The sequence below is a fragment of the Gekko japonicus genome, unplaced genomic scaffold (genome assembly GCF_001447785.1).
Source record: "Gekko japonicus isolate JY-2015 unplaced genomic scaffold, Gekko_japonicus_V1.1 scaffold1721, whole genome shotgun sequence".
NCBI lineage: Eukaryota > Metazoa > Chordata > Lepidosauria > Squamata > Gekkonidae > Gekko > Gekko japonicus.
In genome coordinates, this window is record NW_015173187.1 from 218,404 (window position 1) to 229,824 (window position 11,421).

General features: G+C 46.7%; 1 protein-coding gene across 3 annotated transcripts in view; it reads right to left on the reverse strand.

Moving 5' to 3' along the window:
- Nucleotides 1-2,613: 2,613 nt before the first annotated feature.
- Nucleotides 2,614-11,421, reverse strand: part of BRD4 (bromodomain containing 4) — a 162,774-nt gene continuing 153,966 nt past the window's right edge. For all 3 annotated transcript variants that reach the window (XM_015422607.1, XM_015422605.1, XM_015422606.1), the window contains 3 exons: nt 10,406-10,617; nt 5,796-6,033; nt 2,614-4,530 (listed from right to left, as the gene is read on the reverse strand). In XM_015422607.1, coding sequence (XP_015278093.1) covers nt 4,462-4,530; nt 5,796-6,033; nt 10,406-10,617 — 519 coding nt within the window. In that variant the 3' untranslated portion in view covers nt 2,614-4,461. The remainder of the gene's footprint in view (nt 4,531-5,795; nt 6,034-10,405; nt 10,618-11,421) is intronic.

Consider the following 11,421-nt stretch of genomic DNA (forward strand, 5'->3'; position numbering starts at 1 on the left):
TTATAAACACAGAAACATTTTGTAAAAACAGAAAAATAAAACACAAGAATAGCAAAAAAAGAAAAAGGAAAAAAAACAACCCTTTGACAGGAAACCCCCCCCCAACGAAATCATTTCTCCAGCTTACAATACCACTCTATGTTCATCATTCAGAAATGCATAAAAATAAAAGCCCAAGTACAGCTTAACAACAACAAAACAAAACAATATAGGTGCAAGCCTGTAAACATTTCAAGAAGTTTGCAAAAGATAGACATGAGCAGAAGAGGGGACTGGTGAAGAGGAACAGGACAGTTGTGTAAGCCACCAATCTAAAAAACTCTACCGCTACATGGAACTCTCAAGTACTGACAAGAAAGGTTTGGCATATGGCAAATGCAAGAGGGCTAAACATTAAAAAAAAGGACGAACTGCACTAGTGCCCAAATACAGGGGGGAATTGTTCTTTGCATACATATAAATTATATATATTTTTAAACTGTACAACCGAGGGTGCTCTCTTGGTAGAAGTTCCAGCATCTCCATTTTGTTATGCCTTTATTTTTTTGTCAGTGTGTACAACTGTGATGACTTCATGTGTGATCAACTTGTACAGCAGATGTGCACTGAAAGTACCCCAAAAACCCTGAGCTTAAAATTAAAGGAGGGAGATAATCATCCAAAGTGCTTCGTAAAAGGGGGGGGGTGATCTTAGGAGCAAGGAATACTGTGAGAAAAGACTGGTGATGGGATTGGAAGGATCAGAAACGTGTTCAGAGGAGAGGCCAAAGCCTCTACTTTCCCTTAATAGATCTGCACAGAAAACCAAGAAGAGAAGATTAAGGCCAGTTTTTATGAAGCTGTGGTAAGGAGGATGTGCCAGTGGCACAGGGAAGAGAAGGGGAGGCAAAGGACTCTTTCCACTCATGTCTGAGCTACAGCCATGAGGATATGTGAGCCCCCTTTTTTCTTGGCAATTCCTGGGATACCATTTAAAACCTAAGGCTAGTCCATCAACTCAGCCTGCTACAAAGAATCTGTGTGAGCTGGAGCTCCAACGTTTCATGAATTCTAGGGGTGATAAGGCCACACACACACACCAGCAGTTAAAGGGCGGAAGCTAGTTTTGTGTACAGTTGAGCAGACTGCAGCTACCTCTCCATTGGTCCTAAAAGAGCAGGGTCATGTTCCTAAGCGTACAGTGCCTCAAGGCCTGAGTGCCACCCTCAGGAACCCAACAGTCTTCAGACGGCACCATTGTATTTTAAAGCTAAGGGCAATTATTGGCCTCAGCTAACAATTATATGCCCTTCCTGATTCAAATGAAGCGCAAGTACTCTTGACCCTCTTAAGACTGGTGCCAAGCAGGAAGAATATGAAAGCACAGCAAGATTTTATTAGATTCAGTAACTCTTAGAAGTAGAAAGAAAGCCTCATTAAACACTTGCATACACTTTTTTTTTTTTGGGGGGGAGGGCAGGTGACAACCAAGCTCTCTTGGGTTCATCACTCCTCCCTCCACCTCCTTCACTGCCTCAAAGTACCCAGCCATCTGGCTCTCTGTGTAGAAATGCACAGAGGTCTTCTAACAACACAGAGTTGAAAAGGCACCTTAAGGTATAAATTCAGTACGAAGGCCAGCTGCTCAAAAGAATGCCAAAAAATCTGACCCTTAAATTGAATCCATCTCCTGTCAGTGCATGGCTAGTGCAGTTACTAATGGGGATATATGACCAAGGGCATAGATATCTAACTGCACAATGAAAGGCTGAATCTAGAGTCAAAAGGTGGCCTGCCACATCAACTGGCATAGTCCATAGTCTGGTCTTGGTGCTGTGCAGCAAGCTGAATTACATACCTGCTGCAAGAAGAGCGGAGAATGATGCAAAGAAGACTGAAAAATGCAAGGGTGCGTACTACTAACAGACAGTAGAGAACTATCTCCATATGTCCCCTTTCCACAACCCTCAGGACACGAAGGGTATGTACACAAGGAATGGGAAGAGTATAGTCCTTTTTGCCCAGACTTTCTGCCCTTTTTATAACATATGCCCGGTATAGCTCATACTTTACGTGGCTCAGTTTATCTCCAAACTGGGCCTACTATAATCAAGTTGGGTGGGCAGATTCTTTTCAGAATCTGTGTTCTAACCTCAAGTGAGCCAAGGGAAGAGATGATTGCAGGTTGTGAGTGGTCTTTCCAAAATCTGATTACAGAGAAAACAGGGATCTCTCTCTAGCTGAATGTGCACAAGTGTGGCTGGCTGATGTGTTCACATGCAGAGTGAAAGCATCCTCTGCGGCAGCTAGCCAGGGAAGTCTGAGCCAACAGGAACAAGTACACTGAATCACAGTGCTCATTTGCTTGCCCAGCCCCACCAACCAAGCCAAGGGCAGAATCCACTAATACAGTTGCATTTTGCCAAGAGAAGAGGAAAAGCAAAGGCAGTTTTGCAAGTCTGCACTGCCAAACCCTGTGGCCCACAGCTCCTCTAATACCATCTGTTGACAAAAAGCACAGAAAGGTGATACACAGGCCTTTCCCCCCTCTGTTTTTACAGGATCCTCTTAGGGAAAGTTGCAGCTGCATCCAGTTGAGACACTGCTAACCTAGCAACTCTCAGGCAGCTAGTTTGATAAGGATGGATTTTGATGCAGACATGGTGGGTCACGACTCACAAGACGAAGGGCAAATCCTTCCTCTTTCTCACTCCAGAAATGAACCAGTTCTTGCTTCTAGAAACAGCACCATGCTCTCTCTGAAACATGTCCGCCATAGGAAGAGGAAGTCACTGAGAAAAGTCACAGGGTGCTCTGCCCTTACTTTTGGTTTAGAACTGCAGAGTTTAACCAGCCATGGTGCAAGTTGCCCTCTGGGCCAGTCTTTGCTGAGAAGGCACCAACTTGTTTGATCCTTTGTCTCAGGATAGGTACTATGGAATTCTGCTGCTCTTTTATTGCTGCTTGTAGGGTGAACCTCCCCTAGGTTGGTGACAAGATGGAAACCCTGTGGCTGGAGATTTCCTCTCTTCTCTGCTGGAACAAGACAGGTGAGAGGGAGCAAACTGTTCTTTGAGTTCTTACTCCCTTTTTACTGCAAGCAGGATTTAAAAGAAATGTCAGTACGACACCAGCTTTAAAAAAAAAGAGATGAGTTTATTCCATGATCAGTACAGACCAAATGCATATTCACCATATTAAAGTAAAACCAATTAATTACTCCAGAGCTTGGCCAATACTGACACATCAGTATTGTACTGTATAGTGGGTATTTATGGCACATAAAATTGGAACAATTCAAAGAATAAAATGAAAAGAACACACTAAAGGTGCTGGGGAAATGATCACTGCTAAGTGTGTGAGAGAAGACTCAACTGAAGGCAGCAGGAGCAGGGCTTCTGTCCTTCTGACCCAAGTCCACTCCCACCACCTGCCCTCCTGTGAGCTGCTCCTGTGCTGTATAAAAACTAATTATAACAGACATCATGACATTTAAAAACCCAAAACGTAGCTTTCTGGTATTACAGTTAAAAATATAGACTAAAAGTTTGGAACTGAGCAAAATATAAGCAGTGTCTTTACAGAGTTTGGTGGGCTCACCAGTTAGAACTCAAACGAATATATGCCAACTATATTCACTATACAATACAGCCACAGTCAAACACTATTGACAGGGTGGGAGCTTCCCCTGGTGCTAATGTTTTCCCCACTCCACTCCACTCTGCAATGAAGAGACACAAATACCTACTCAAGAGTTGAGCAGTGTCAATTTGTCTGGAGGAAAATAAACAGATTAAAAGAAACCGACTTTGGTTGGTAGTCTAGCTCAGGTTCTTGGACCTCCACACAATGCTAAAACAGAAAAACCTCACTCAAATGGCCAGTTACACTTGACACCTCCACTAAATTATTCCCTTTTCACAAGCGAACACTTACAGAGAATGGCTCCCAGCTAAAGGCTTGTGGGAAGTTTAGTTAAAGGTAAAGCCAGTGACAAAAGGACCAGAAACAGCTTGTGTGTCTTCCCTGCTGAAGCCCAGGCAGGGTCTTCGTGTACACAGCCTCTTAATACAGAGTGTCTTGTGCTGCCGGCACAAAGCATTGTAGGGTCACAGACATTCTGCAACTCAGAACTCATGAATAGAAAAGGGGTGAACAGCATAAAATCCTGGATATACTGCAAGTAAGTTTGGCATAGAGAATATCAAGTGATCAGGGGCACCCTTCCCAGCAACTGCACGTCCACCGACTCAAAACCTCGTACAAAGTTGCCTTGCGTCTTGGTCTCTCTTTCTTCAGTGAGGTGGGGAAGTGGGGAAGAAAGTCAAATTGTAAGGCAGACTCTGCTGATTCTTCTGAGGCCGCAACTGTCATACATGCAGAAGGCTGCAGGAATGCTCTCCTCCCAGCCGCCAACGACACAATGGGAGAGTCAAAGATTTACCGGGAAATTAAGAGTCAAGTGAAGAAAACCAGGTGCTATTAGAAAAGATTCTCTTCAAATATTGCCAACAAATCACTCTGGAAATTCATGTCGATAGTAGCTGCCATCTGGAGGAGAGAAAAGAAGGTAACAGTCATCTGAATTTGGAGGTCATATATTCATATAACGAACAGTCAGAAAAAGAAAGCTTCCATTGTATCTCTCGTCCTGGCCTGGCAGGATCAACCAGTGGCCTCCTTGGCTGGGCTCACTGGCCCTTCCACAAGAGGGCAGGCTGGATTCTCAAGTCAATCACAAGAATGACTGTGGGGCTCTGTTAAGGAAATCACAGCAGGCTTCCTTAACCAGAAATTGCTTTTCATAATTCTGAGTTACAAGACTCTCTTCTGTACCTTAATACACTCAGACGAAAGGGGCAGAAGGTGAAAGAAAACTGGGAAAGCCACGGGATGCTGAGGTGAATGTGCAGACAGAGGTACAGAGAGAAGGTGAAGATGAGACAAAAGAGAAGAAGAGACAGGGGAGGGAGCCAGGAGTAGCCCATGGCACAGGGCAGAGGGGAGCTGGTTGTGTATGGGAGTGCGCTAATGTGGGAAAGGTCAGTTCACAGAGTATGGCAGAAGGATCTGCTTAAACTTCAGTGACTGTATGGAGAATGTTTCTATGCCCTTGCAGAAAGCAGACTTTGGGTGCCTACATGCAAAGAATACATTTAAAAAAGAAAGGCAGGAAGAAGCAGAGGAAAAAGAGGGAAGACACAGAGGTTCAGGAGAAGGGCCAAGAGAGCTAGAAAAATGTAAGAAAAAAACGTTCTGTGAATAGGCCACTACACCATTATTTCTAGGAAAGCTCTCCCAGGGCCATGTGTCGTGCTTCACAGTGGTGGCTCTTCCCTTGTTCAAGACTTGGCTTTGTCTCTTCCTATAGCCTGAGCCAGCCACCCAAGAAGACCATAGAGCCGACTGCGAAGTGAGGGAAACTGTGTGACAACTACTGCTGTGAGATACTGCAATTACTCATACTAGCACTTTACTATATTTATAGCTAAATGGTTTTAGAATTGTCTAATTGTTTCATTTGTTGTTGTTACTCTTTTATGAGTATTGTAATTTATTTTATGTGTATTATAAAATTATAGGCTGTTTTATGTAAGCAGCCCTGAGCCAGCCTTGGCCAGAATAGAAATGTAAATAACAACAACCACAACCAGGGAACCTCAAATGCTTCTCATCTGGTGTATGGGGACCAAATTCAAGTGATGCTCTGACTCAGACCAATTTGCCAGCCAAGTGAGCTTCTGTTGAGTCCTTTGTGATCCAGACATCTCCCTCCTTCTTCCGCACCCCAAAAGCAGCTTTGCCCTCTCACTTACTGCCTCCCTCCGCCTTCGTTCCTGCTCTCGTTTTCTGGCCATCTCTCTCTGTTGGTCCAGCATGGACTGAGAAGACTGTGACTGAGAGCTCTGTGCTTGCGGAGCAGGGGCTGCAGCTGGCACTGGCGGTGGCTGCGGCGGCGGCTGTTGATGATGCTGTTGCTGCTGCTCCTGACGCCGCCGGATGTCTTCATGAGCTCGGCGAGCCTGCTCCAGTGCCTCCTCGTCTTCACGACTCCTGTCCACCAAGACAAGAAGCACCATCAGAACAAGACAGTTCCTTGTATCCCTTCAACAGCACATCAGTGAAATCGCCCACATCACCCGAAAACTGGGTACAGATTAGGAGTGTGCCAAAAAAAAGAAGAAAAAAAAGCATGTTTTGGGTTTGGGTATATTGAACCTGAAAAATATCAATATTTCCCAATATGGTATTTGGATTTGGGAAATATTTGGGATTTCTGATTTTTTTCGGGTTCAATGAACCCGAGAAGAGAAAAAACCAAGAGGATAAGCTGGGGCACTGGGAGCTGAGAGCTTCACCCCACCCTGGCCAAACCTGAAACCGAGCCCCAGCCAAGGTGTACGGAGCTGTCAGTTCCTGCCACCCCAGCCAATCCTGGGCTGGCTCCTCTTTGCAGCTCAGTTTCAACCAAGCTGCAGAGAGGAGCCAGCCCCAGCCAAGCCTTCTCTCTGCAGGCTCTGCTGGGCAGCCCGGTTTAGACTGGACTGCCCAAAAGAGCCTGCCCAGAAGCTGATCCTGTGGGGAGAGTTCTCCCCGCAGGCTCTGCTGGGGCTCTGCTAAGCAGCCTGTTTTAAACCACAGTGCGCAACAGAGCCATCCCCATCGTCCATTGTTTCCAGTGGTCCCTTTACATGCCTTTTGCAGGTTGCGAGTGCCCTTTAAGTGCGACTATCTGGTGGTCCCGAAAAATCCCAAATATTTTCAGGATTTTTGGGGGCGGCCATTTTCGGATAGCCAAATCAGTTACCCACTTGGTAATCGGTTGAGAAAACGCCTAATAAATACTAATGTATTTACTGGGTATTTTTTCAATTCACTTTATACGAAGTGCAGACCTCTAGTACTGATTTGGAGGCACTGCTGGTTATTATATTATAGGGACACCTTATTAAAATACAGAACAGTCAAAAAAGGGGGGATTCCATGTCCCACATAGCTTAGAGCAGATCTGCACTGGCAACTCCACAAAATCATTATGTCATTGGTTTGCTGCTGCTGGGCTAACAACCACACTGTGTTTTCGCTGGTACATGACTTTACAGTGAAGGTTCTAGTATTACTAATTGTAGCTTTCCAATGTCAACTGCAGCATCCCACATTAAAAAAAAACACAGGTTGCTTACCTGTAACTGATGATCTTTGAGTGGTCATCTGTGCAGTCACACCCATGGGACTATGCACCTGCGCTGATCTGAATTGGTGGTATGCAAAGCTCACAAAGGGATTTTCGCGCCTCTCTCCCAGGCATGCGTAGGAACCCCACTGTGTATGCCCAAGGAGATGGGGCACGGACATCCCGCCAGTTCCTTCTGACCACTGTCATGTCAATAACCAGAGAAAAGTACTGAAGCGACAGCAGTTGGGAAGGCCGGGCAGGTGGTGTGACTGCACAGATGACCACTCGAAGATCATCAGTTGCAGGTAAGCAATCTGTTTATCTTCTTCGTGGTCTCTGTGCATCACACCCATGGGAGATTGAAAAGCAGTGGCTCACCTGGAGGTGGGAGCTGTCGCAAATTCAATGCTCTGCCGACGAAAGGACTAGACGACCACGGTCCACTCTGTGGCGTTCACGAACATCAACAGCGTAGTGCTTGATTAAGGTGTTCCAAGAAGACCATGTCGCAGCCCCACAGACCGCTGACAGGGAAGCACCCCTCAAGAAGGCTGTAGATGTAGCCACGGATATTGTGGAGTGTGCTCGCACAGGCAAAGGTAATGGGCGCTTAGCCAGCAGGTAGCACAGCTTAATAGTCTCGACACTCCATTTGGAGAGACGTTGTGCTGAGACCTTTATCCCTGCGGAGTGACTGGAGTAGGAGACAAATAAATGATTGTCCCTCCTACTTGAACGTGTCCTATTTAAGTAAAAAAGTAGCACTCTCCTAATATCTAGAGTGTGGAGAAGTCGCTGTTGTCCATCTTCCGGGTTAGGGAAAAAATTAGGCGATAAGATCTCCGAGGCTAGGTGAAATTCGGAGACAACCGTAGGCAGAAAGGATATGTCAGGCACCAGTCTCACACCGTCCGGTTGGAAAACAAGGAAAGGTGGGTCATGACGCAGGGCCATGAGTTCGCCCACCCTCCTGGCTGAGGTGAAGGCGACGAGAAAGGCAGTTTTCCATGCTGCATACTTTAGCTTGCAAGTTGCCATGGGCTCAAAGGGCCGCCCCATGAGATGGCGGAGCACCAGCAGTAAATCCCACAAGGGTACCGGTGAACGGATCGGTGGATACAAATGGAGGAGACCTTTTATAAATCTCTTTGAGACCGGGTGAGAAAAAAACGAAAAAGCCGTCGAAGCCCGGATGGTAGGCAGCGATAGCCGACAAATACACTCTGATTGAGGAGTGTGAGAGCCCCTTCTCTGCTAGTGAGAGCAGAAAATCTAAGACCTGGTCAATCCTGACAGAAGCCGGGGGCACGTCAGAGGGTTGTATGGAGGCCAAGAGGCGAGTCCACTTCCCACTGTAGGAATGTTGCGTAGAATCTTTCCTGGCATTGAGTAGCACAGTGGTGATTCTGTCAGAGAATGTTAAGTGTCCACGAGATTAGCTGTTAGCTTGAGCTTGTATACCTCATGGAATAGCAGAGCTCCTCCCTCCGCCAGGAGCAGAACTGGCACCTGTGGGATGGGATGGCGTGCCTTGGCTAGTGAGGAGATTGGCGAACCAAGGTTGCCTCAGCCACCAGGGGGCGATCAGGATGCACCTCGTATGGACCCTCATGAGCCTTTGGACCATCCTCAGCAACAGTGGCAGAGGGGGGAAACATATACATAAAGTTGTTGTTCCATGTGTAAAGGAGCCAGGAAATCATCGACTGGGAATGATCTCTTTGAGGCCGACGCAGGACCATTTCCTCGACTTTGAACGGCGAGGCCAAAATTGGTCCGGAGTCGACAGGAGCCTCCAATACTGGGGGGTTCAGGTGCCGGATGGGTGAGTCCAACAACTCCATCGTAGGCAGCTCCGGTACTGGAGTATCAATGACATTGGGTTCTGCCTGCTGAAGAGGGGATAATGCAGAGCCTGTTTGCACTTTCTCGCCGCTCAGATTCTGAGACTTATGCACAGTGCCGGTGAGGTATTTCTCGTGCTTCTCTTTTTTCTTCTTAGCTTTCTCGTGCTTCTCTTTTTTCTTCTTTCTGGACAGCGCAGAGGCGGAAGAGGCCTCGTTTGACTCCAAGTGCTTAGAAGACTGTCCCCCGTCCGATGCTGACTTTGCACGGTGTGGGGGATTTGGTGCTGAGGTACCTCCCAATGTTGACATGGTCAGCGTTGGTTGGGAGATCGAAGGAGTCTCGGCTGACATATCTCCCACAGGTACGGGGGTCAATGCTAATTCCCAAAGTGCTACTTGAAGCCTCGCGGCCCTGTTCTTGCGAGTATGGTTTGAGAATTTCGCACAATGGCGGCAAGCATCTGGGCGATGAGTCTCCCCAAGGCAAATAATGCAGAGTGTGTGGTCGTCATGAGGGGCAAGTTTGCTGCCACAGCCAACACACAGTTTGAAACAGCCCCCTCTCTTGGCCATAAAAGAGTAGAATGGCCCAAGAGAAAAAAGTCCTTCGATGAGGTAACATCAATTTTACCTCGGGGGGGAGGGGAGGCGGGAAACCACCTGAGGCAGCGGCAACCCTCCACAAAAAGTCCATTTTAAAAATATATATTTCTAAAGAACAAAATAAAATAAACGCTGGAAGTGAAAAAAGTACGATTTCAATAATCCCTTGCGAGAGGAAAAAACGCTTCTTCACCGACTGGCAGAAAACAAGCTGTTAACAGTGTGGCGGTCAGAAGAGAACTGGCGGGATGTCCGCGCCCCTCCTCCTTGGGCATGCGCAGTGGGGTTCCCGCGCATGCCAGGGAGAGAGGCGCGAAAATCCCTTTGTGAGCTTTGCATACCACCTATTCGTATCAGCACAGGTGCATAATCCATGGGACCACGAAGAAGATCAGTGGATTCTACTTTGCCTCCCTACTGCCAATTCTCCCTCCCACTGAAAGCTGGTGATTTTTTTTTAAAAAGGACAAAATGGATGGTCAGGGAATTCTCCCATAGAAGCACCAGTTCATCAAATCTCTTACCGTCAGATAGGCCACATGAACAAATGTCTAGTTCTGCACAAGCTAACACCAGTGTTCTAGAGAAGCCATAACATAGGCATGCCCCTTATTTCCAGGTGAATAGGTTAGCTGCAGATCTTCTAGGACAGAGCCTTTCCAACTGCAAATAACAGACTTTTACTCTGCTGCTTGAACACCTCCACTTAAAACAGCAAGACAGAGTCTATCCATGTAGGAAGCAAAGCACCATGTAAGCAGAGCAGAGCCTACACTCCAGGTAGGCAGATGCCTCTCACCTCATTCTCTCCTGCTCCCGCCTCTGCCTCTCCTTCTCTTTCTCCGCTTGTTCTGCCTGAGCTTTCAAGGCCTTCTCACGCTCTTCTTTTTCCCGGGCTGCCCTCTTGAACTGTTCAAAGCTGTCACTACTAGCCTTTACCGTAGAGGATGGTGCAGTGGGATGCTTCTGCACTAAGCTGGCCCAGGAGCCCATGTTCTTTATTTTTAAATCCTGTGGAGAGAAAAAAGGGTATTATCAAAACACAGTAGAGAAGTTTCTGTAACCATCACGGTAAATGTGAATTGTCACCATACAGCACTGTTTTTTTTCCTTTTCTTTGTGGATTGCTCAGGTTTCTTGCGAGAAAAAGTATGGCCTCAGCACTGAAAATGTAACACAGTTTGCACAGGAAGTCAAAACCGCACATGCAGGTCATAGGCATTAAAATACGGCTGTAAAGAGGGACCTGTCAGCTAACTCCGTCTAGTTAAGGACAGAAATAACTATGGTCCATTGCTACCATTCAAGACCTGTTCAAAAACATTTGTGGTACTTTGAGGACTGTATATTGCCTCAAATGGTCTAGAGTAGGGATGCCCAATCTCTGTACCCCTGCAAACACTTCTGGGATTTTGAGAAAAGGTAGTGGGCACCACTACAAAATGACTGCCAAAAGACAGGGCCAATCACAAAATGGCTGCCACAGAACAGGGCCGATCACCAAAAGACTACAAATGGGGAAAAGCCAATCATGAAATGATGGGAGGGTCCACAAAATGTCGACAGGTTCCATGCCAGGCATCCTCATAAACACAGGTAGCTATTTCCAAATGGGTGGTCGTCACGAAGACAACGAAAACGAAAAGGTTTTTAATAACCCACTTTTCTCTACCTTAAGGAGTACAATCTCCTTTGCTTTCTCTCCCCACAACAGTCACCTTGTGAGGCAGGTTGGGCTGAGAGAGCTCTGAGAGAGCTGTGACTGGCCCAAGGCCACCCAGCAGGCCTCATGTGTCTCAAAGCAGTTCATAATCT